The 26,835-nt window shown below is 40.2% G+C and overlaps 1 protein-coding gene across 20 annotated transcripts in view; it reads left to right on the forward strand.

Moving 5' to 3' along the window:
• The window catches only part of CASK (calcium/calmodulin dependent serine protein kinase), a 199,529-nt gene that overhangs the window by 167,071 nt on the left and 5,623 nt on the right, over positions 1–26,835 (forward strand). For 6 of the 20 annotated variants that reach the window (XM_048493384.1, XM_048493386.1, XM_048493380.1 and 3 more), the window contains 8 exons: positions 1,856–2,052; positions 5,168–5,283; positions 12,718–12,792; positions 17,355–17,420; positions 17,509–17,589; positions 19,618–19,820; positions 22,644–22,727; positions 23,798–23,824. In XM_048493384.1, the coding sequence (XP_048349341.1) occupies positions 1,856–2,052; positions 5,168–5,283; positions 12,718–12,792; positions 17,355–17,420; positions 17,509–17,589; positions 19,618–19,820; positions 22,644–22,727; positions 23,798–23,824 (849 nt within the window). Of the gene's footprint in view, positions 1–1,855; positions 2,053–5,167; positions 5,284–12,717; positions 12,793–17,339; positions 17,421–17,508; positions 17,590–19,617; positions 19,821–22,643; positions 22,728–23,797; positions 23,825–26,835 lie in introns of all 20 variants that reach the window. The other 14 variants (XM_048493388.1, XM_048493392.1, XM_048493397.1 and 11 more) reach the window with 5 other exon arrangements.

Genomic DNA, 26,835 nt, shown 5'->3' on the forward strand with positions numbered 1-26,835 from the left:
TGGTTAAGATGAAGCCCGTCCCTTTTGTACAGGCCTGCCTTATCCCAAAAGGTTCCCAGTTCCTGACAAATCTGCTGAAACCCTCTGCCTTGCACCACCTTCTCATCCATGCATTGAGACCCTGTATCTCTAGCACTTGCCCTAGCTACCAAGCCCTGCTTGGCGTGGAGCGGGTAGCATTTCAGAGAATGCCACCTTGGGGTCCTGGATTTTAACCTTTTCCTAGCAGCCTAAATTTAGCTTCCAGAACCTCGGCTGCATTTCCCAATGTCATTGGTGGTACCCAATGTGGACCACAACTGCTGACTCCACCCCAGCACTGTCCTAACAGCCTATCTAGGCGTGGCGTGATGACATCCATGGCAACTTTAGCCTTACCAGGCAGAGCAAAGTCACCATCACGGTCATCACGCCTGTCACAAACCCAACTCTCTCTATATTCCTGATGATCTAATCACCCACTACAAGGAGCCCCCCACCTCCCCGAGGGGTATCCTCAGTGCGAGAGGATAGCTGATCCTGCCAGTTAAGGAAGGGATCCCATCTAAGGAGGAGCATCTTCCCCCCACCTCAGAACCTGGCACCCTCTGTCACCCAGACTCTCATTCTCCATGACATCTGAAGAGATGTCACCTTGGGAAGTGGGACCCGGCTGCTCTAAGGTCCCTGAAAGCCTTGTTTGTTGCCCTCTCTGCCTCTCTCCCAGCTTCTCCAGGTCTGCCACCTTGCCAGCTTCAAGAGAGCGGACACGTTCATGAGTGCCAGGAGCTCATTGCAGCGAGGGCACACCCATACAATGTGACACTCAGTGCAAAACACTTGGCAAGCCCCATCCCCTGCTGGAAAACTTCCTGCCTTCATATCTGCTTTTGTTTAGATATTTAGATATTAAACTTTTAGTCTAGTGCCCTTACTGGAGCTATCTGTACCCCTACTATCCCTCAAAAAATGTCCTTATTAATTAATTAATTTATTTATTTTTAAAGAAAAAAAAAAAAGAAAGAAATTGCTGCTTGGCGCTGAAATTTCAATACATATTCATATTGAGACTGAACCTAAAAAAAGACTGAATGACTCACCTCTCAGGAGCCCACACCTTTAGCAGCCCATTGGGACAAGGAAGTAACCTCCTGTTAACCCCTGTTCAGCCCCACCTCCAGCAGTCTCCAGCTCCCTAGTAGCCTTAAGGAGAAAAAGAGATAACCCCTGCAAACCCCTGTTAAAAATACACTGTTTTAAAAGATGTGGCTTTGAGAAAAGCCCTCCAAAATGAACACCAGAGTCACTCTGTTCTTCCTGGCCCAGATGCCTTGTCCACTGCTGCTCCTTTCTGCTGGTTCCAGAGACTGAACTCAACTTTGAAGGGAGGGTAGATATATAGCAGATGGACAAAATTGCAAAAACAGCTTTGAAACATCAATGTTAGATCTCTTTAAGGATGAATTACCTGCATCCGTAATTCAAAATAAGATGGAATCAGTTTAGTTAATATATGGTGCATGCCAATTATAAGAGAATTTTGAATAATGGAATTTGTGTAATCCACATACATTTTAAGATTATAATAAGGTACATTTGATTAATATGCAGATTTCTGTTAACATTTTTAGTAATCAGGAATATTTCTCACATGAACAAAGCAGTAGTTGTAATAGTTCCTATAAACTGAAATTGCTTTTCATGTGGAAATACTAGAAATGCAAAGGTATCATCATAATCACAATCAGCATGCTTCTTTCCATCTTTTTGGGGTTTTTTGTTTATTTTTGGACATAAGCACGGTGTGGCAGCAAGACAGGAAATTAACTTTTTTGATTATATTAACATTGCAGTATGTCAATCTCCTGTTTTATAGATATACGTGAGAGCACAATTTGAATATGACCCAGCAAAGGATGACCTTATTCCCTGCAAAGAAGCTGGAATCAGATTCAGAGTTGGTGATATCATTCAGATTATTAGCAAAGATGATCATAATTGGTGGCAGGGTAAACTAGAGAATTCAAAAAATGGAACTGCTGGCCTCATTCCTTCTCCTGAGCTTCAGGAATGGTAAGTTGTTTGTTCTAGAAAAATAATGTTACTGTGCTAACCATATACAATGGGTGTGTCAAAACTTATTTGGTATTTTAAACGTTTTATTCCCTGGCTATTAAACAAAAGCAGTGGTGAATTATGTTCTCATCAGCTGGAGTGGTTGTTGGACCAGCTTATCACTGAATCCTGTGATGATGCGCTGTGCCCAAATACTTGCAAACTACCTGTTGTAAGAAGTGCAGGCACGCATACTCTTGGACAGTTGATAAAATAAAAGGCAAGCAGTGTAACTGTGGTAGGGTTTCTGGAAAAACCCAGGCTAGCAACTTCCATGTGGTAGAGAAACATTTCCCCATCATCCCCCACTTTAGTATTCCACCATGAAAGAAACCAACCGCTGTTATTGGCATTGTAGGCAATCCACCAGAAATTGATGATTAGCCATATTATAAGCCTCTGCAAAATCCAGGAATTTAAACAATGTGGGTCTCCATTTGTCCCCTTTTGGCAGACTGACTACCAGGACTGCTAAAGCCATCCCAAATACAGGCTGGAAGGCAGAACAATGTGAGGGAACCTTTTCCACTATCTTGCAAATAAATAGGGAGCAGACACTGGGTGGTATATACTAAACTATAGACTAGTCTCCTGGTAGACTGCTGTCACCTTCTGAAGAAGTAACATCATCCCCATGTTCAATAATGCATAAGTAGTGTTCTCCAACTGCCCACCCAATATGTTAGTGTAACTTTTAACTATTCATGGGGAAGGGTCCAATTCTTACCTAAGGATTGGGTGGGGATACAGTAAACCAGTTAAGCACATGTATTTTCCTGAATACCCTATTGATTCAAAGCATGAAAAATGAAATACCTGGCAAAGCAGATCCATGGCAGATATTCCACCTGGGAGAGACAGCATCTCCTTAACCACACAAAAGAGCTCAACTAGGTGAACCTATGGCACGGGTGCCAGACGTGGCACTTGGAGCTCTCTCTGTGGCCACGCACACACAGAGTTCATCATGGGGGGGGCGGAAAATCACCCCCCCCCACCCATACACACACACATCTAAGCTGGCCTTGGCCACTGAGCATGAGGTGCATGCACTGTGGTGAGCAGGGAGGACTTGGCTGGCAGGCCTGGTGCCTGTGCTCTGGGAGGCTGCTGTGAGAGGGGGGTGCAGAGGAGGCAGAGATGCTAGAGAGGCACAGAGCAGTGCGCGCAGGACTTGCTGGAGGCTAGAGCAGACTGGCCCCTGCTCAAGCTGGTGGGGCAGAGGAAGAGAGAGCCAACCGGTTTTTTCTAAACTGAAACCTCAGCATTCAGGTTAAATTGCCGGGTTGGCACTTTGCAATACATAAGTGGGGTTTGGGTTGCAGTTTGGGCACTCGGTCTCAAAAAGGTTCGCCATCACTGAACTAGGTGATATTGCACAGAAAAAAATTGTGCTAGAAAGGAGATTTTTCCTTTCTATCACTATCAAGGGCCTTCAAAAAGGTCACATTCAGTTGGATTCGACTTGAAACTTGAATTTATTGCATTCCGCTTGCCTTCTCTACCATTTCAAAAAACTCAGTTTCTTGGTATGCCAAGGAGTAGAACCTTACCAAAATGTAAATGTTTAGCTAGTGCAGTATTAGTCATTCTAATCAGTTTTTTTATTTTCTCACAGAGTGACTTTTAGTGTTAGTGAATACCTGCTCCAAAAAATTCTGGAAACCAATAAGATCTATCAGTTTCTACAGGAGGATCAACATAGATAATCTTGTGCAGGGAGAGCCAAAGCTGCATTTAATCAAGATTGTGGTCTGCCTACAATATATCATATACAGTTATTCCACTGATACCTAGATGTTCAGGCCAGAGCGGAGCAATCAATCTTGATTGTGTCCTTCCTGATTTTGTATGCATTTATTTCATCTGTGTCCTACTTTTGAAGAGTTCAGATAATCTTAAGTATGGTTCTTTATTTAGACAGAATACTTGCTCCAGGAGCAAAAATGCTTGATATTTTTCCAACTGGATCTATAGTGCATTGGAGTAGATAAGTAGTTGTCATAGCAGCCATAAAGGTCTGAGATGGACCAGATGAGATGGAAGATCTGAGATCAGGAAGTCTGTAGGTCATAGAGTGGTCAAAACACCAGCACAACTGTCTCTCTTTGGATCTCAATCTCAGGTACATATAACAAAAATTATATTGGCCTTGTAGCTAAGAAAACGGAAATCCCTTTATACTTTTTAAAATTTCTATCAGTTATCCTACTTATTAGATCCCCCATCCACATTTTGTTGGTGGGGGCAGGTCAGAAGACCCTCAGGAATAACTGGGGTCTTGTAGGGTGATGGAGGAAATTGGCACAAATTGTGACCCTCTTAAAATGAAACCCTTTTGTCATAAGAATATGTTTGGATACAGACTATGATGTGTTGTGGATATCTAAAAAAGAAAAAGTATCCCTATGTGTATCACAGATTTCCCCTCCCCTTCTTAACTGTGGCTAATACTGCACTGAATGCCCATCTGGAGTAAAGAGTACCAATGCAAGATGAATAGGAGCAGCCATCCAGTGTTTGGTGAATCATACTCAGTCTGAACCTTCCTCAATTAAATTATAGAGGATAGACAAGATAGACTTGATTCACACATTGTCCCTCAATGCATATATAGATGAGAATTCTACTTACCGTGTTTGGAATTCTGAGAAAGGAAGGACTTCTTATTCAGTACCACCTTGTCAAGTGGAGACACAGAGGAGTAGCATACCTTCCAACTTGCCACTTTATCTGAGGGGAAAATGGAAGGGGAAACACTGTTTCTGCCATACACACCACAACCTTAATCTGCCTCAATGGCAACTATCTTTTAAAAAGCAATTTCTTATTTCTGGTGTCTGCTGCTGGGGTATATTAAGTACTTTAAAATATAGCTGCCTAAAATTCTAATTTGAAACCTTGAAAGTTAATTTTAAGCCTAGTAATTAAAAGAAAGTGAGTTGTCCACATTTCAGTATGCAGAAAAGACTAATTGTGGGGGGTATCTGTAACTGCAAACGCTGCTTTATTCAAGAGGATTCCAATATGTCTACAATAATAGTCTGATAGTTGTTTCCTCTTCACTTGCAAGGCGGGTAGCTTGTATTGCTATGGAGAAGACTAAACAGGAGCAACAGGCAAGCTGTACTTGGTTTGGAAAGAAAAAGAAGCAATACAAAGACAAATACTTAGCAAAGCACAATGCAGGTGAGAACAATATAATGCACATGAACCTTTTTTAAGATTGCTGCCTTGTCCATTAACTAACAGTAAACACTCATTTTCATCAGTGACACCCAGGCTAAGCATCTAAATAAAAATGTTTTGTGTTCAAAGCAATTGCAGAAGTAAAAGAAAACGTAAGCAGCAGCATGATGCATTTTGAGCTGAATATAGGAAAGATTCTGTTTGCATCTGGGGCAAAACTTTCAGGGAGGGGAATATTTTGATCCAAGATTTTTATAGTAGTTTTTTGGCAGTTCCACAAGTATTTCCATAAATGTGATGCAGTTGAACCTTCATAAAATAGTTTAAGTTGCTGCATCTGCCTCAGGTTAATTGATGTAATCCCATCACAGTAAGCAAAATCATCTTAATGATTTGACCTACATGTATCGAGTCCAGAATTTTATTGTCAATATTTTACATTCTAGAACTGTAGCAAAGTAAACAGTTTATTATACATTGGTCTCCTTTGATTACTGCTTCTGAATAGGATTATTTTTTCGATTTTGAGAATTTTCATAGATTAGGGGATCCCATGAACTACAAGCCTGATTGTGAACTGGAGCAGTTCCCATCTCCCTGAGATGTCAAAAAGTTGATGCTTAAAGTCACAGAAAACCCTGGTCAAAAGGCCACAAGGGGCTGATTCTGTGGAGAGGTGTGCTCTGCTGCCCACTGAACAAAGAGGCTCATTTGTGCAAAAGGGAAGTGGGGATGATGATGCCCAGTTTCCACACTTCACAGCAGTCCTCTGTGCTCTATGGAATTTTGTGCTTGGGAGTGAATTAATCTCTGCATCAACTTTGTTCAGATCTCAGGAAGCTCCTGGTAGAAGGAGAAGGTGAGAATGAATGCTCGAGTACCTTCCACTTGTGGTTTAGAATGGAAGATGGAACTTGCTTAGGGGGTAGAGCAGTGGGGAATCTAAAGCAGTTTGTTATGTTGACTGTGAACATCCCATCCATATGTCTAATGTGAACCTTTTACCAAAGCTGGATACATTTTGAGAATTTTATATTCACAAGACCTACAAAAATGTTACTTCTCTGTGCATTATAAGAACATTGTGGGGTTTGGCGGGCTGCATTAGATGGTAGATTCTGCAGTTCATGATATAATTTACAGCAATGAAAAACCCTAAATGCTCCTGTTATATATGCTAATATTAATTATGTCTCCTATTTTGTTTTTTGACAAAATTCCATAGGGCACAAAAGGCTGCAGTGACGAGGGGGAAATGGGTTCACACAAAGTGAAAATGTGTTGGTTCCAAGGCTGGTTTCAATCAGCAGAAGGAATAGGGTGGTTTTTACTGATGTTCCCTTCCTGTCACATACCACCAATTCACCCTTTGTGCTGCTCTTAAGGGTCCCCTGTTACGAAGTTGCAGCTCAGGAACTTGTTGGGCTGCAGCACAAGAGGGGAGTCAGGAAGTTCTGTTCTGCTGATAGAAGTGACTTCTATTAATGGGAACTGACCTTTGGGTCCAGCCTATTTTTTTAGCATTATGTTCATTGTCATGCTTAGTACAGCTGATAAAATACCAGTTGCAAAAAAGTACATTGTATATGAATAGTCTTTAATAATCAATTCATATTTAAAATGTAGTATAGTACAGCCTTTGTACTGTAGTGATATTGTAATACTGAATTTCACATTTTGGTTTGAAAGTCTGGTGTCTAACCCTTGTAGACTCACTGTTGTATTTGTTTGCAAAGTACATGTAATTTGCCCCTCTGTCTCCTATCCATCATGCATTGTGTAAAACAGAATAATTAGCCCTAAAGTGGACTGTTCCCAATATAATTCATAGAAGCAGAGTTGGCACCTCAAGAGTCATGTAGTCCAACCCCCTATGCACATACCCCCAGTGATCCCTGCTCTATGGTGAGAGCCAAAAGCAAAGAAAAAAACTTCCAGAATTCCTAGCCAATCTGGCCTGGAGGAAAATTTCTTCCTGATCCCAAAGTGGCTACAGACAGTACCTTGAGAACATAAGAAAGAGCCATGAGGGTGGAGCACTGGCTCATCCCATCCAGCCCTTCCTCTCATGATCTGCCTGAGATCACAGAATCAGCATTGCTATCGGATGGCCATCTAACCACTACTTTAAAACCTCCATAGAAGGAGAGCCCACCACCTACCAAGGAACCCTGAGGAACCTCTCTAACTGTCAGGAAGTTCTTCCCAGCGTTTAGCCAAAAACTCTTTTGATTTAATTTCAACCCCTCGGTTCTGGGGCAACAGAAACCACTCCGTTCTATCCTCTGTATGACAGCCCTTCAAATACTTGAAGATGGCTATCATATCTCCTCTCCAGGCTAAATATACCCAGCTCCTTCAGCCTTCCCACATAGACTTTGATCTCATGCTTGTAAAGATACAATTATGCATATGTTAATTTGAAGAATGTACCTTCTAATTTTAAAAACAGCCATTTTTCCAAAGGAGACCAAAATGTTTATTGTATTGTATAGTTAGAGGATTTGCAATTAGTGTCCTTTCGTGAAGCAAAGTTTCCTCTTCTCAAAAAATACTTTACTCTTAAAATACTTTTTTAACACAGAAGTTGTCAAAGTCCATGCTATCTTTGTTTAGAATTCAAGAGTAAATTTTAAATTACCAATTATTCAAACATCAGGGACGTAGTCCAGGCCAAATTATGCCCATTAAATCTCACAGTCTATGCTAGTGGTGTACCTGATAAATTGGTTCCTTTAATCCGGGTCATTCTTTTTATATGGTCCTAGTTTTAAGAAGGGCATCTGAAAAAGCCTACCTTCAGGTCCAGGTCATCTAATTATGTGTAAACTTTGGCAGATTCCACATGGGCAAAAAACAGCTGTGTGAAAATGGTGTGAAAACAATGTAAACCCTTTTACACCATTTTCACACCATTTTCACACCACTGTTTTTGGCCCATGCGGAATCTGCCTTTGTCTTGGCTGTAGGGGCTTAGCTGTGTACATCCAACCCTCTTGCAACTTGTTGCACTCACAAAATCCCCATCAAGTTTTGGGCAGAGGCACAGTTGAAGACCGACTAGGTGGGCTAGCCAGGCTCCCCCCCTCCCGAACTCTATGTGGCGTTCAAAGCTTGCAGTTTAAAGCTGGACCTGAATGAACTGAGGCCAACATCAAACGGGCCCTCTCCTCTCTCAAACTTAATGCTGAACATGCTTCCGAGCTCCGTGTGAAGTTTCGGGGCGGGGAAAGCACCACTCACCAGTGTTCAATTGCATCCCTCCTCCACGGGGAGTTCAGGGGTGTGGCGCTGTTGCAAGGGGGCAGCTTTGCATTTCGCCCCCCCACATGGGGCGGCTCAAACCTCCCCATGCCCCACCTCACTGCTTAGCTGTCTTATTCATAGACCTCTCTATCCCTTTCTGCAGAACATCCATCTGCCATTGAAGTAGATACTTCCAGTGGCAGAATTACAAAATTTACCTTCATTTGGGATTATTCCTTGGCTGTTTTGCAAAATTTATGGTGATTAGGATGGCCCAGGTGAGGTTCTATGTTGTTTTAACATTCTCTATTGATAGCTGGTTGTTGATCCTTTCCTGGTCAATTCTTTCTATCCTACTGTTTGAATTTTTTATCTCTCAGTCTTTAGTCAGTTCTTATTTTTCCAAGATGGTTAGCATTGTTGTTTTTTTGCTTGCACAGCTGCACTTTCTGGCAGTTTTACATGACTATAGGTGAAACAATGACAGAGTTTGTGTTTGGGTATATATTGCACCATTCGGGAATGCCCAAATTTGTTTTTCTTTCTAATGTGCATCATTCGAGTGACCTAAGCACTGCATTTTTCTCAGAGCATTTCTTTGGACCTTGAGCCTCTGGAAAGTTAGTGTAATCACAGATACCTCCTACTCTATAGTTTGGGGACCCTGCTATGGGCATTTATCTCCCAGTGGGGTCCTGTTGTTCTGCACATTAGTTGGTCATATCACTACTTTCATCAGAGCACTAGAGATACAATTCCTTTGTCTTTTATTTTAGTGCATACATTCCACATAGTCATGGAATGCATTGTAATTATGTTTCATTTAACTAATGGGGGCCAGCTCCTAGATATTCTGACTGGAAGACCTGGTTATTTGGCATTGCACCACAATGCACCATGTCCTCTCCTTTTTTGCTCCTTTCCTGACAGTGATCCTTATCACTGCAAAATGCCCTTCTAATCCCTCAGGAGGGTAATATGTTTTCCTGTTTTTACCTGGCCTTTTCACTGCACAGATTGCTCTACATGCTGCACAAGGTTCATTTATAGTGCATACTGTCCATCCTTTCTTTGGGCACATCAGGCCTACTTCACTGCTTTCATTATTATGGTTCAGATCTGCCTATTCTCACTCCTGCTGATGACTTTAGTAGTTTTGATCATCTCCTTTCCTTTATTGTAGCAGGAGCCTCAATTTTTCTGAGTGGCAAGCACCACTACCTTCACTGCCAGATTTCTAAGTGGAAAACAAGCTCCCCTGAGGCTGTGAAAGGGGCCTTTTCCACATGCACAGTTTACCACATATTTTCCCAGTAGACAGACCTTGTGTCTTGGGAAAGTTTTCTCTGAAATCATTCTACACGCTTCCTTTCCCCTTGTCGTTTTGGCTTTTCCCCCCTTGTCTCTTCAGTTGCATTTATTCCACATGCTACTGCTGAAAATATATTATTCCTGATGGTTGTGGGACGTCATCCATAATGTAGAACAACCCTCCCCCTTTTTTTCTTGTGTCAAGCACTCTAGTGTTATTGCGCAGTTACATTTTGAAGTGACAGTGACAGTGCAAAAATGTCTGAGGCTCCATTTCTACTATTGAGAACTACCAATCTAAAATGGAAGCCAAAACAGCTCTGGAGTAAACACCATTACCTGAAGAAACAGAAACCTGTAGCCCATCTCCACACCCAAAGAACCACATTTTCCAGTCAAACATCTGCCGTAAAGCACAATCGTTGCTGCAGCACTCCCCGATTACATGCAGCTATGACTCCTAATATTCTTTTGAATCACCCCCAGCTTCAAAATTCTTCTCATCCCTGATATTGCATTGGTAGTTCAATATGAAATTGACAAAGCTTAGCCAATCAACCATGCTAGGTGAAATTTTTATTTATTTATTTATTTATAATTGGTTTTATATACTGCCCCCCCCCGAAGGGCTCTGGGCGGTGAACAACACAATAAAACAATAGTCACAATAAAACCCCATTAAAACAGCAATTAATAATGTTACATTGGCGTCCAATCGTAAAAACAGAACTTCATAGATCCACCCTGGAAAATAAAACAGAGAAGCGGAGAACCCAGAATGTAAGGAAAAGGAGGGGGAAAGGGGAGGGGGGCATCAGCGGCCGGCCCCTCCAAACGCCCGGTGGAACAATTCGATCTTACAGGCCCTGCAGAACTCTCCAAGATCCCGCAGGGCCCAGATAGCTGGTGGTAACGTGTTCCACCAGGCAGGGGCCAGGGCTGTAAAAGCCCTGGCCCGGGTAGAGGCCAGCCGCATCATCGAGGGGCCAGGGCCCACCAGTAAATTGGCCTCTAACGAACGTAGAGGCCGTGTAGGGACATATGGGGTAAGACGGTCCCGAAGGTACGAAGGTCCCAGGCCACGTAAGGCCTTAAAGGTAAGCACCCATACCTTATGAATGATTCGGAACTCGACTGGAAGCCAGTGCAGGCGGCGCAGCACAGGTTGGATATGTTCTGTAAAGGCACCACCTGTGAGAACACGCGCCGCCGCATGCTGGACCAGCTTCAGCTTCCGAAGCAGACGTAAGGGGAGGCCTGCATAGAGCGAGTTACAATAGTCTAACCTAGCGGTGACCATTGCATGGATCACAGTGGCGAGATCTGCCTGGGAGAGGAAAGGGGCCAACCGCCGGGCCTGTCGAAGATGGAAAAACGCAACCCGGGTTATATGGGCCACCTGGATCTCCATTGAAAGAGATGAATCCAGGTGGACCCGCAGGCTGCAAACGGAGGAGGCCGGTGCCAATAAAGCCCCCTCCCACTCCAGCGGTTGGAAATCCCCTACCTCCCCCCTGCGGCCCAAATTGACAAAGCTAATCCAGTTGCTCCTGTTTCTTGGCATCTCTGCCTGAACATTAAGATCACAAATTCTGTATGAAATTAAGCTGGTCCAATTGACCATGCTAGTTTGTATCCCTGTCTCATTGTTACATTGCAGTTTGATATGACAAAAGAGATTTTTTAAAATCCTTATAAAATGGAGGGAAAGTAGGTGAAGAAAGTGGCTTGGGGGAGGTTGGGCATCTACATGGATGTTGGGTAAATGCCAGGTGTTTGCCCAAAATGAAAAAAAAAACCTACTTGAGCTGGTGGCATTACTTGAAGGAACAGAAACTCATAGCCCACCCCCACACTTTATATATATATATATATATTTGCCAAATTAGAACTGCAGTTAACACACTGTCATTACTGCAGCAGTCTCTTTTCAATTTCTTTCTGAAAAATCAACTTCCCTTGTCAATTTCACTCACTCCTAACTGTAGACGCAGTGTATCTTCGCCTTAATGTTCCATCACTAATTCAAGGTGGAATTGACAAAGGTGATTCAATCAATCTGACTTGTGTCTGTGTCCTAATGTAACATTAATAATGCACAATCCTCTTTGGCAAAGAGAAAAAAATCCTTTTGAAAACAGGATGAGGGAGAAGAAAATAGCTGAAGATGAGGTTTTACAAGAAGAAAAATATTAATCCTTTTGAAAACAGGATGAGGGGGAGGAGAAAATAGCTGAAGATGAGGTTGAACAGTGGAGGCGTATAAGGTCCAGATGGTTGGTGAGGCGGAGAAATAAAGACCATTGCAACATGATCACATGCTCAAGGGAAGCTTGCTCAGAAACAGAAAAAAAGTTACAGAGAAAAAATGAAAGGTAAATGTTTTCAGAAGCAAATGGAGGGGGAAATATGGGGAATTAAAATCTTAAAATGTAGCATTTGGCATTCATTGTAAACAATTTGCGCGGAAAAGGACAGGTTTGGACCTGTTGATTATGTTTTGGCCCAGGGTTGGAACTCACTCTCTCTAAACATTCCTCTTCCTTGTTGGATTTCTAAGGATATTACCAACAGAGGTGTGTAACCCCTCACTGATTATTTTGCACTTCCCTGGTTCTCCATTTATAATAGGGTTTTTTCATATGCAGCATTTCAAACTGTGTAATGAGGACATTGTAGGTTTTAATCTATGCCTCCTGTATTCATGAAGTTTTATAAGGTTAGGGTGTTCTGATGTCCTGGCCAGGATTTCCTACTAGCGATTATCTGTCAGTCCTCATGTCTGATGATGCTGTCCTTACAGGTTTTCTGATGCCAAACATCTGTGCATTCCTTGCATTTCTTGAATTTGACTTGTCTTGGGTTTTGGTCTCCTAGGGACCCAACACTACTTTGTATTGGACTCTCAGACTCCCAGAAGGACTGGTCAGCATCCTCACACAAACCATCCTGGTGGGTTGGTAGAAGCTATCATGCTCTGTCTTAAGTGCATGGCTGTTAAATGCCACGTCGCATATCACGGCTCTCTCCAGCAGAGTCCTTTTTTTTTCTTTACCATTTTCCGGCATATTATTTGATTGAGACACTTGTAGAGAGTTCCCTGCTTCTTTATAAGACAGTTCTGGGTGAATGTCAATATGGGATGCTAAACAACTGTTGGAAAGGTGGTCCTTTGTGGTCCTTTCCTTTGAGAGCTACACACCTGCCTCCTAATCCAGTGAGCTTGCTCAGTGAGTTGTGAGACTGCACAGAAGCCATGATGATGAAAACAGGGTTGCACTTACCTGTAACTGTTGTTCATCAAGTGATCCTCTGTGCAGGCACACATCCCTCCCTCCTGCACCACTGTGAACTGACTGGAACCTTAGTTTCCAGCAACAGCATGGAGAGAACTGAGGGAGTAGTGCCCCTCCTCTTGGTCATGTGACAAAAATCATTTTGTCTCGAAAGCCCCAGAGCGAATAGGGGCTTTCCTGGTCTACTAGAAAGCTTTGGTAATCTTTTCTGCAGCTGGCCTGCCACTGTGCAGTCCCTAATGTGGGACTGCACAGAAAACTACTCCAAGAATAACAGTTACAAATACAATCCTGTTTTTCCACCTATATCTTTCAATTCCCAACCCTTTCTTTCAAATGGCTCAATTCACATTGATGAAAAGAGCATGTATGCTATTGCCTTAATATAAGATTTTTAAAACTTTGCTGTAAATGTAGACCATCATTTTCCATGTGTCCTTGTGCATTCATTACGTTTTACTGATTATCACATCTGCAACATCTCTTCACCCATGGTTGCTTGCCTGGGTGAGCCTGTTCCTTTTCAACAGTGGACCCCTCTTTATGGGACAGGCTCCCTGGAGTGGCATAGGGGGCATCCTCTTTGACAATTTGTAGAAAGCGCTTCAGGGCCATTTTGCTGAGGGCATTCAGCAGAACTTAACCTGCAGAAATAGGATTTTATGTGAGGTATTAAGGATGGCGTGCTTTGTGGTTTTAATGCAACAAATTGTAAGCCTTATAGGGAAAGGCAAGACATAAATAATAATTATAAAATAAGCAAGTAATAAAATAAAAATGTAAGTAATAAAATAAGCAAAATAGGTAGCAAATGAAAGCATTTACAGAATGGACTGAATCAAGACTTAAGTCCAATATAGGTGTGTTTGTCCTGTCTCTGTTTACAGTGGATAATGTATTGCCAGCCCTTCTTGGTTTCTCCCAAATATTACTTCTATCTAAATTTTAATTTTGCTCTAATTATTTCAGAACTCCTAGCTTTAAGACTCCATTTTCCAAATGTCTGTTTCAAGCAAGTCCTCCACTAATCAGTGCTACAGATACAATTCATGTTTAAATTCTGAAATAAATTGTAAAGGCTGTGTACTTAAATATATATGCATATTAGCCTTCTGCCAGTATTGTTGTGAGTTTAAATATGATACCTCTCATAATAAATTATGCTTCCTTTAATGCCAGTAATTGCAACAAAGGGCAGACCAAGCTTTTCTAAAACATGCTTATCATTTAATGTGATTTATTTGCCTTGTGTTTAGAATATTGCATGGTAAAAGTTTATTTTGTGCATATACTTTTTATTTTACTAATATATTATGAACCATATTTCAATGACCCCTGTACATTTTTCATGCTGTCTTAATCCCAATGGCCTCTGTGCATGTAAGTAACCTGTCAAGTGACAATGCCTCTTTTTTTGCTTCTTACTGTTTCTTTTCAATAAGTCCTTTTCTCTGTTGGCTAGAAATATAGAAGTGTTTGAGAGTTCAATCTGTAAATGTGTCCTTGTACTCCTCTAATCTTGTGTGCAATTATTTTTCATTTCTGTTTGGAAACTCTGAAATCACTAGTGGTTACAAATAGAACACAATGGATGTTTGATTCCACTAGTTTTGCAAGAGTCTTTTCATACTAGAGATTCTTCCACTGGTGGTATATTCAGAGTTAGACTGGAAATTGCTATACAGCTTAAGATTTCGTTTTGTTTTCATCTAGAATAATATGTTTGATGTTTTCCAAATTTCATATCATTAGAGATTGGGCTGAGCAGAATATAGAGTGATGTTTAATGTAGAAATTCTTCAGTCTTAATAACCTGAAAATTTGACCAAGGCTGTTTCAGCAAACTGCAACATAGAGAGTATTTTATATTTTTAATAACATCTAGGGGCAGCTTTGGACAAATATTTAGGGTGTGTGAATTAATAACCATCAGAACATATCCTGAATCTCTCTGGAATTATTTTAAATCCAGGATGTTCCATGTATATTATCAATAGGATGAAGTAGTTCAGGCATCCCCAAACTTTTTGTGTCTGTGAACACCTCTGGAATTTTGAGAACCATCTCACTGTCTCTGTCTCAGTACGTTAAGCCAAATGCAATACTTACTCACTTCACAAAAGGATTACAGAAGGGCAATGGAAAGAGATGAAGGGAGGGAGAGAAGGTTGAATAAAAAGGTTAGAGAGCCAGTGTAAAGTAGTGGTGAAGAGCAGTGGACTCTAATCTGGAGAACAGAGTTTTACTCCGCACTCCTCCACAGGAGCAGCAGACTCTTATCTGGTGAACTGGATTTGTTTCCCCACTCCTACACATGAAGCCTGCTAGGTGACCTTGGGTTAGTCACAGTACTCTCTGAACTCTTTCATCCCCACCTATCTCACAAGGTGACTGTTGGGAAGAGAGGAAGAGAAAAGGAGTTTCTAAGCCATCTTGAGTTTCCTTAAAGGAGAGGAAGGTGGGTTATAAATCCAAACTTCTATAGGGGGAATGGAACCACAAACCTGAATGCTTACTAGTCCTCCTAAGCCTCCAGTGGCTGTTGCCATTGCATCTATGGAAAAACCTTTCATTTGAATGAGGGCAACAAAGAACTAGCCCTGCCTTACAAAGGGCCTGCCCACTTTCTGAATAGCTCAGAAATACTGGTAGGTACCATGGAGAACTCTGATGTATACAAAGATATCAGCAGACAATAATTTCTAGTCTCTAACATCAGGTATCAGCAGACAAAACTTTCTAATCTCTTCTGCACTACATCAAAAATATGACATTTCAGAGAGAGATGCCTAATAGCATATTTATTTAGAATTGGGGCCTTTGGGCACCTTTGGAACTCTGACACAGCATAGTGGGCACAGCCACAAAATGACTGCTGTGGTTCCCTTTCAGTCACACAGAGAATTCTTTGTGATGCGGGAGCAGCTGCTGCCAAAGCAAAAATTTTAAAAATCTGCATAGCCAATAAATCTCCAGTGGTCAATCAGAAACTGTGGGGAGGAAAAGCTCCACCTGGCCTCACCTACTGTCTATAAGTATTTGTCAGGCACCGGAAAAAAGTGTCATGCAACTCATGGCACCTGCAGGCACCATGTTGGGGACCGCTGATTTAGAACATTATTTAGGACAGTCCTATACTGCTTGTTCAGAGTCCTGCTCGAGGCGACTTACGAATAAAAACAATTACAATTACAATTAAAAACTATTAAAAAGCCAATTTTTAAAAACCAGTCTTAAAAAATAAAACCCCAGTTTAGATTCCAGTCTTCTGAATCAATTATTTTATTAAAATAAAGACATGATTACTGAAGGATCTTGTCTCTCTTTTGAAGGCAGGCAAAACCACATGGGTGATTCTTGGTGCTTCCTTGCTACTACACCATTAAATTTATATATTGAAAGATACCCTTTCATCACTTACAGGAGTATTTTTCTATAGAATTTTTTGTATCAACAAAAACATTTCATTGTTGGATACAAGAAAAAATAGAGTGGTTTTAAACATGATTTGCTGTATCATGGCAATTAACTCTGGGCTATAGTATTGCAGTAAACATAAGGATAATTGAAATATCATTGTTCTGGTCATATTTTATTAAATGTTTTTATTATACTGGAGACTTTATAGTTTCCATGGTACCATCCTCTTTGTTCTAGATTTTCATTTGCTGTCAAATTTTAAAGCATGTTAAAATAAAATCAGCACTTCTGTGTGAAGAGAACTCTACTTACAATTAATCAAATAGATTTATGTGGAAGAGTATGTGAATGTATCTGCAACAATAAAGTAACAAAATCAAGCCCTTAATTCCTTTTTTATTTGTTTTGAGAAAATATCTAAATTGTTTACTACCTATGTAAGTAGATGTTCTCATGTTTGTATTCATCTGTCACTGTCTATAAACTTTATTGCTCACTTTCAGGTATCCCAGCATTTTCAAAAGCTATAGTTATTTTGTATACTGCATGGTTCCAACCACAAATCTATTCGCATGTAATTTGAATTTTTCTTAATCTAATTGTTCTTGTGAAGTATCTTACGTTAGTAAAAAATATATGAAGAAAATTCTTTATTATAATCTCAGGGTAGTTATAACATTTTGATGCAGATGTAATGATTATAAAGTCAGATATAGCATTATTGGGGAAAAGTGTGATTCAGTAGTCTTTGTTCTTATTTCTGGCTTTTATTTTCTGTTGCAGTGTTTGATCAATTAGATCTTGTCACTTATGAAGAAGTAGTAAAATTGCCAGCGTTCAAAAGGAAAACACTAGTCTTACTAGGTAATTTTTTGGATTTGACTTTTGTTCTATAACTGTAACAACATATTATTGAACCTCTATGATCATTTAAAATTTCTGTTTCCTATAGGAGCTCACGGTGTTGGGAGAAGACATATAAAAAATACACTAATCACAAAACATCCAGACAGATTTGCATACCCTATTCCACGTAAGTATCATGTTAAGTCTGCTAGGTGGTTGAACATTAATTAAATATTGTGGGTTCCTAATTTATTGCTACATAAACCCTGTACACAGAAGAGAGCACATCAATAAGTTTGTTAGTCTTTAAAATCTCATAAGATTCTTGTGTTTGTTTTCCTTCCACAGATTATTGGTACAATTCTATGCAATCTTGCTCTTCATAAGATTGCTCTGTATCACAGGAACACATAACAGTTTTAATTTGGTAGAAACCAAACATATAAGATTAAATGCAAAGCATGATTTTAGAAAGGGCCCCTAGTTTTTACCAGTCTTCGGACTCCCACTCCCCCTCTCATGGTATTCCTAAGAGTTCCCTCCAGGTGCAGCATTTCGGAGACCTTAGAAGGCTGCAGTGGGAAGGAAGGAAATGAAACTTCTGTAATGCTCGTATAAGTAAGGAAGGGGAGGTGCTGCTTCACAGTGGTTAGATCATTTCCTTAGCACGCAGTAAGTCCCAAAATAAGCCTTAGTTCCAAGATAGGTGATAGAATTTGCAGTGGTGAATAATGCATTAATCCCATGCCCTGTTTCCTAGTGGTAGAATTCAGATTTCTATGGCCAGGTCTACTCCAGCCTTCATATACACTTTTTCCTCCCTCCTACTACAGCCCATAACAAAACATAATGGAGATGGGATGGGATACTTTTAAGGTAGTTTGAGTATACTCATGGTAAAAAAAAGCCATTAAACACAACAGTTCCAAGGTCCAAATACCAAACTGAATTATTATTGATGGACTTTGCAACATAAATATATCATAAATATTGAAAAATTGGAGGGGAATTAAACCCCTCCAAAACAAAAACACTGAGCACTTAACTGAAGGAGGCCCTCTTGCTGCTGCCATGTCTCCCAGAGGCCCTGCCTCAGCCAACACCACTGTGGCTCCTGGGGATTTTGCCATCACTGCTGTGAAGGAAGAGAGGCAACGGGCAGGTGGCTGGCAGAGCCATCGCTTCTTGTGGTTGCGGGGGGTGGGGGTGGGGAGAAGTGAGTGAGCAGTGTCTACAGAGGCTGTTTCCAGGGCTGTTCTGGGCATTGAGGAAGGACTCATAGAGCTAGGCCTGGTAGCAATCATGACACTATCTGGTAGTGCCTGATTTGCACAATTCAACCTAGATCTGGCTACTTGCTACTGTTCATTAGTAGCCACCATAGGAAAGCCAGTATGGTGTAATTCAGTGGTGGCGAACCTTTGGCACTCCAGATGTTATGGACTACAATTCCCATCAGCCCCTGCCAGCATGGCAGTTAGAGTTTCATACTAGGGTCTGGGAGAGCTAGGTTCAAATCCATGTAGGGCCAGTCACAAACTTCCAGCCTAACCTGCCACAGGATAAAAAGAAGAAGAAAATGATGTAAGCTATTTTGGTCCCCACTGTGGAGAAAGTCATTCTGTATTATATGAAGAAAATAAATATAGCTAAAAATGGAAGGCAGACAAAAGCTAGGTTGGTGAATGGCTGGGAATGAGGCAGTGAACGGGGAGAGGATATAAGGGTTGCTAGCAGGAGGGGGAAAGGAAATAATGTGGGAAGGGATTCAGAGGAAAGTGATGTGCCCCCCAGAAATCCTTGAGGGTTCCCAATCATTCAAGTAGGCATGTCGCAGCAGCTGATTCCATACAACTGGATCATAGTTTTCCTATGTAGAGGCTGTTGGGGGGGAGTTGAAGGTGGGGCAGATAAAGGTAGGTTGGCAGTTGAGTTGGAAGCAGAGAAAGCAGCAGGAAAAGAGGAGAGGCTTTGAGGGCAGCCAGGGAAGGAGGAAGAGCAAATAGTGGGGGAAGAGAAAGTGAGATGCTCCCCATAAGTCTGTGTAGGTTTCCACTTAAAGAATAAAGTAATAGTCTACAATGTTTACTACTGGATAACTTTTTCATCAATATACAGCATTTTGAAAACAGCAAAAGTATACTAGTGGGATGTTGAAATATGAGATATCAGATTTAATCAATTTTAACTTTGTTATTTACTCTTATAATTAAAGATACAACCAGACCACCAAAGAAAGATGAAGAGAATGGAAAGAATTATTACTTCGTATCACATGACCAAATGATGCAGGACATTTCCAACAATGAATATTTGGAATATGGTAGCCATGAAGATGCAATGTATGGGACAAAACTAGAAACGATACGGAAGATCCATGAACAGGGATCAATTGCAATACTTGATGTAGAACCGCAGGTAGTTATAGAAAAAAGTGCACGCCTCATTACAAATAAATAACTTTATCATATATGAAAATGGTTCATTTTTAACAAGGTTGAAAAAAGGATTTCTTAAAGGGTCAGTGTTGTTTCTTTAAAACTAAAGGATATTTGAAGATGAAATTTTCCCCTTAACATGAACAAGACTAGAAGAGCTAAGTAATCAGCACTATTATGCATTCCTACATGGTTGCAAACTTTGACATAAAATTAATTTTGGAAATTTTAGGTGCAATTTTATTTTTATTTTGGAAATGTTCCTGGCTGTTATGTTTGCAGTGGTATTTATAAGTGTACAACCACTCATCTCTAGCAATAGTCTATGGTCCTGGAAAGCAGTTGCTCCGTTGACAAGTAATGAATTTTTATTTCATTAATTTGGCTTAATCTGCATGTGCAGTGTTTAAGTTTGAGCCATGGCACTGCTCCTTTCTGTTCAAGGATTGCCCGCACATGGGAGAACAAAAAATCAGAGGTAGATCAGCATGAAAAGATTTCTTGCCTTCTACATATGTGTTTGGGGATGGGTTTGTTGCAGCTCAGGAATATCTGTCTGGATGTGAGCCTGTGCATGCACTCATACACATACATAAGTAGGAAAACCCATGAAGATTCATAGGGGGCATCTCATTTTTCTCCCGTATCCTCCTGCCCCATACTGTTCCCACCTTGGCAAGCTCCCATAGCCCTCCTCTTTCCCTTCTTCCTCTTTTCCATCTTTCCTACTGATCAACCTGCCTTTATCTGCCCTTCCACTAATCTTCAGCTTTCCTCCCTTCCACCTGGCAGCTTTTCTCCTTTTCTCCATGTTCCCCACCTGCCTTTTCTGTTCTCCCCAACTTCAGTTTCTCCTTCTTCTCTTCTCTTCCCTCCCTCCCTTCTTTTATGCTTTCCAGTCTACTCACACATAGTCACTTTTGACTGATCAGAGCCAGGGCTGGAAAGCCTTGGCATTATTGTTGTGGTTTCCAAGTAACCTTCCAAATGGCCACCATGATCAGAACATAGTCTCCCAAGTTCTCAATGAACATTAATCTCTTAAAATGATAGATTATACTTCTGCTATATGGATGTTTATTTATATCCCACTTGTCTGTTCAAAAAGAGCACCAAAGGCAGTTGACAGATATATACTAAGAAAATACAAATAATTAGTCGGTAATTAACAAACAGGTCTAACATAGTTTTTCAGGAAAACAACTAAGAGGCAGGACTGAGCAGGTAGAAAAGCTCATCCCTAGGTAGCACATTACCCATAGAAGAACAGCAGTACCAGATTATAGCTTCTTTTTCCAGGCTTAAGGAGGGCTGAGTAGGCCCTCAATGGCAGGTCTTTCCCCAAAGCGTGTGTGTTTATTTGATTTTCAGATTTTTCTGCAAATCTAGGGCTTGACTTAGATATATAGAAAAATGCACGCACATGCACCAATCTGTCCCTGGCCTTGCTGCATGGATTTTTTGCTCCACACTCTAGGCCTTGGTTTAGAATTTAATTAGACATAATCATGTGTTAAGACCTTTCCAAGGAAGCATTTCTGAATTTTACTTCCAATCCATTTAAAGCATATATTTTCTTTTTTAGTGGTCTGAAAAACTGTTCATTTTATTTGAGGTTACTTTTATATTTCTGTTTGAAAGAAATATTTTCAGTTTGACCTGTTGAATATAATGAATATTTTTCTACATAGTGGAATACAATTAATATATAAATTGGTATTTTACATAGCAAAAATATTTCTATCAAAATAAATCAGCTAGAATCCAAAGGAGGAATACATACACATGCGAAAGAACTAAGAGAGAGCCAAATATTTTTGCCTCTTCTGAAAAATTCCACACACTTCTGCCATTTTTAAAGGAGTTGGTGAAAATGTTGATATGAAGAGTTTTCCCAATTGCAGAGACAACTGGACCAGCACTCCTCATCTTTTCAGTGCTATCCAGATGCCTTAGAAATGGGACCATCTCATTTCACATTAAATTAGATTGAAGACAAACCATTGGCTTTGTTTGCATTCACTAAAATTACATTCCAGATCCATTCAGCTGTGTGGCTGGCATATTGATGTGGTCGTATTCAGTCTTTGATTGCCTGGGAATACTTAAGAGAGAGAAATATGGAGACATTTAAAGCTGAGCCAAAGCACCACTGTGGGAGGAACATTTCATGCCTTCCGAAGCCTCCCTTTCACCCCAAGTTATTAGCTGGTGAAAATTAAGCACAATTGTTGAAATACTTTGCACATTGTCAGGTTCCACTACAGCAGTACTCACTAAGCTTTTATGGCTTATTGACAGTGCAAATTGCTACGTGTAAGCAGTACTTGACACTCCAGATGAACTTGTAGTGCCTGTTCATTGTATGTCTGTCTGTTCTTAATATCTTGAGCACAGTTTGTTATAAAGTAAGTTTGAATACCTGATTCACAAAGTTTTCTGTGCCACCTCACTGCTTCCAAGTGTTTCCAAAGTGCAGCTTAAAGTGGTAGCCCATTTGTTCTAAGTCTTCAGTACAGGCTAAGGGATTTGGAGACACGATAAGTGCTGTGACAACCACACATAATCGCTTGTTATAGAGGCAGCAAAATTTGTGGACTCATTAATTTAATTTGTTAAGATATTTAGTCCTGTTGAAAGGAGTCACTAAAATGTTGTCTATATGCTGTCTTAGATCATCACACAGTTGGGATTCCTGTTAACTTACAACTTAATTTCCAAATATATCCAGAATCATATGCCTTGATTTTATATATATTAAAGTTTATGCCACATTCTCCTTTCTAAAATAATGTTTTCTTAGGCCCTGAAGGTTCTGAGGACTGCAGAGTTTGCTCCTTTTGTTGTTTTTATTGCTGCACCTACAATTACCCCAGGCATTCATGAGGTAAGACTTGTTACAAAAAAATTTCATTTGCAGAATGTGAGAACATAAATATGAGAGCATAAACTAATGTGATATGGACAATTGGAAGTAATGGAGATACCTTACATAAAGTTCAGAATTGTGTCTCTCTACTGAAGTTTTAGAATACATGTGTCTTCTTTTTTAACAAATCATTTTCACATAAAATATCCCTTTTGCTTTACCATGCCTTACTTTAAACCCTACCTTTAAAGAGTACATTTTGAAGGGTATGTCTATACCAGTTCTTTTTGCATAGTCTGTCTCTATCAGTAGTTTAAGGGACTGATGAAGGTACATTTCCTGTCACTCATTAATTAGAATACTACTTCCTGCTGTCTTCATAAGTATTTTTTATTTGATTTGAATTTTAATTCATATACCACCCTCCCCTGGAGGGCTCAGGGCGGTGAACATAATGAATAAACAACATATCAGTACAATAGGACTAGGCATAATAACCACATCATTTACAATAAACCCTAACAATAGTCCAACATCAGCTTAATAAATACTTAATATTTCTATCTCAGGTTAACAAGCTTGTAACTCAATAAGGAAGTGATAACCTTCTCATGCTGAGTCTGGGAAAATACCTCAGAGTTATCCTCATCCCAACTATCCTTCATTATCAGAACCTTTTCATTTTTAAAACATATTTTCAGGTTATTCACCTATTGACCAGACATGCTTTGACATAAGAAGAAATAGAGGGCTCTTTCTGATGTTGCCAAACTCTATTTTGAAAGTCACAAACTTTCCCCTTGTGCATCAAAGATAATAGTGTGTAAATGGGTGCCAAAGAGTAATTGTGTATATTTCACTATTTTAAAGCAAAAGTTTGAGATTATATTCCCAAGGAAAAGGAAACACCTACTTGTAGACAGTGAATGGAAATTAACACAGCCAAGGGGCACAAACTGAAATGAAGTTTAGTGAGGGGTGCTGTTGCAGACATATCCTACATTATTGCCCTTGCTTTCTTTATTTTTCTTGAATTATCATTTTTGCTTTTCTTCTCATTTTCTTGCACTTGTGCTAATTTTATCTAGCTGCCAAAATGGTGCAGAAAGCTGCCTGTAAGTATCAGCTAGGAATGGATAACATGTTGTAACCCTTAAGTATTTTGATATTGTTTGAATGTAAATAACTCATTGCCAATTTGACATTCCTTTCACTGTTTAAATAAATAATATTAGGCAGACATTTTATTGATTATTTATTGTATGTATTTATAGTGGTATTCTATCTTTCCACCCTTACCAGGCCCACCAAGGTAGCTAACATTTTAAAACCATTACAATCAACCCCCTCCCAAACACATAATATTAAAACCATTAAAAATTAAAAGCAGACATAAATATAAACAGTGCATTAAAACACTGGTTAGGAAAGAATGATCATTGAGGAAACTAAACAGTCTTCACCTGCTGGTGAAAGATGGCAGAAGGAGACAGGAAAAAATCTCCCTGGGGATAGAGTTCCAGAGCTTTGGGGTCGTGACCAAGAAGGCTCTCTCCTGGATTGTCATCCACCTGATGTGAGAAGGCAAGGGCTCCCAAAGCAGAGCCTCCAAAGATGACTGTTGTGGGCAGGCAAGTTCCCGTAAGGTTAGGCAGTCATTCAGTTATATTGGTCCCAAAACATATAGGGCTTGTAAGGTCAACACTGGCACCTTAAATTGTGCCTGAAAACAAATTGGGAGCCAGTGTAGACTATCCCATATTGAAGTGATAGGTCCCTGTTACCCATTCCAGCCAACATTCAAGTTGCAGCATTTGGTATCAGTTGAAGTTTTGGAACACTTCTCAAGGACAGCCCCAAACAGAGTGCATTGTAGCATTCACCACAGGAGCCAGATCTTTTCTGCCCAGGAAAGGCTACAGCTAGCTGAAACTGCTAAAAGGCACTAGGCATGGGTCCAAGACCACACCCAGATTTCAGACCTGTTCCTTCAAGGGGAGTGGAACCCAATCCAAAATAGGTGACACCTTAAATAACAACTCAGATCTTCCACTTCACCAGTAGTACTTTCATCTTGTTGGGACTTCCAATAATTAAATAAAATTCCTTCCAATTCTACCTTGCTCCTGAAAATATAGTCTTAAAACACATGCCTTGTTCAGGAAGTAGATAATGGAAAATAAAAGGATAATATCCAGTCCTGTATGTACACTAGTTTAGCCTCAAAAAGATTATATGTGATTGTGTGTTAAGTGCCATCAAGTCACATTCAACTTGTGGTGATTCCATTAATTTAATGTCCTATTGTTAACAGCCTTGTTCAGATCTTGCAAGCTGGGGGTTGTGGCTTCCTTTATTGAGTCAATCCTTTTTGTGTTTATCAAGAAACTGAGTCCTTTTGTGCAGTTTCTTGCTCTCTCAAAGATTGGTTCAGGTTTCAGGCCTACAATGGAAAAATGTGCTGTTGCTCAAGATCCAACAAGCTGTGACTTGTTGCTTTCCAGATAAGAGTCCATGTGCAGGGAGTTTACTAGCTTCTACCCAAACTCCCCTCCAGTCTCCAAGTCATCTTCCTGAAGATAAGTTCAACCACGCCATCTCACTCTTTACCACCTTTGGTTACATGGCTATTACAAGGGTTATGTAGTTAATTGACATCACCAACCACAGGTCTGACTGGTCAGTTAAGCTCAAGCCAACTCAGACCCTTGGTCATAAAGTTTAGTGTTCTAGTTTTGCTCTTGGTGCCTTATTCATGGATCCTTGATCCACTTTGGACCTTTTGATTTCAAATCTGCTTTGTGGATCAGATATTCTGTGCGTTCCTGCTGACTCTTCGATAACTTTGAATGCTGGAGGACGTCAGCTGCAAAGGGAAACGTCTGGTAAAACTGTACCAGTGCTATTACTGTGTTGTTAATCTCTTTGACCTAGTTTTGTTATTTTTATCATCATTTCTCACTGTTCTTTTATAAATATTCTGGCATAATTTTAATAAACCACTGTAATTATATCTTGTGGTATTTTATCTTCAGGAGACTTCAATCTAATCCCCATACCTAGGCCTTTGTGGCTACAGTTACCAGATTAATTGTTTTGTGAAACTCACTCTGCCTTGCACGGGTGATTTTCTTGGTTTTAATTACAGGAAGGTTGGAAGAATGCCCCTTGGCTTCTGGATGTTTTCAGGTAGACAGAGGGGCTGGTGGCAGCTACAAAAACCGAGGTGTGAGAACTGATACCCCAGGTTTTGTAATTTTGTATGCTGCTGCTGACAATGTTGGGTTGTCTTCTTTTCCTGCTGCCTTAAATTTTTCTTAGCAGAGTTGTCTTTTCCAGTGATTCTTGTCTTCTCTTAATGTGACTGAAGTGCCTTAGTCTCAGTTTAGTCATTTTAGCATCTAGGGACAGTTCAGGCTTGATTTCATCTAGACTCCATTGATTTGTTTTTTGGGCAGTCCACGGTATCCATTAACACTTTCTTCCAACACCACATTTCAAAGGAATCTACTTTCTTCCTGTCAGCTTTCTTCATTGTCCAGCTTTCACACCCATATGTGGTAGTAATAGGAAATACTAAGGTATAAATGATCTTGGTTACCAGTGACACAAGAATCTTTTCTAACTCTTGTCTTCCCTTCCCAGTCTCAATCTCCTTCTGGTTTCTTGGCCACATGATTAAGCCAAGGTCGATGATTAAGCCAAGGAATAGAAAATCTTGAATGATTTCGTCATCAAAAAACTTGTGTAATTCCTCCAACTTTTTCAATCTTGATGTTCAGATGTAATCCTGCTTTAACTTTCATCAGTATTTGTTTCAAATCCTTACTATTTTCTGCCAATAATGTCATCTGCATATCTCAAATTATTAATGTTCCTTCCACCAGTTTTAATTTCATATTTATGAAATTCTACTCCACCCTTTCTTATGGTATGTCCTGCCTATCAGTTGAAGAGATAGGGAGATAAAATACATCCTTCTGTGATACTGTTGCCATTTGAAAACCATTCTGTTTCTCCCTATTCTGTCCTAACAGTAACCTCTTGTATAGAGTATAGGTTGAACATCAAAACAATCAGATGTTGTGCTATATAAATATGAAATTTAGATGTAGAATCTCCTTTA

The sequence above is a fragment of the Sphaerodactylus townsendi genome, linkage group LG04, assembly GCF_021028975.2.
Source record: "Sphaerodactylus townsendi isolate TG3544 linkage group LG04, MPM_Stown_v2.3, whole genome shotgun sequence".
Lineage (NCBI taxonomy): Eukaryota > Metazoa > Chordata > Lepidosauria > Squamata > Sphaerodactylidae > Sphaerodactylus > Sphaerodactylus townsendi.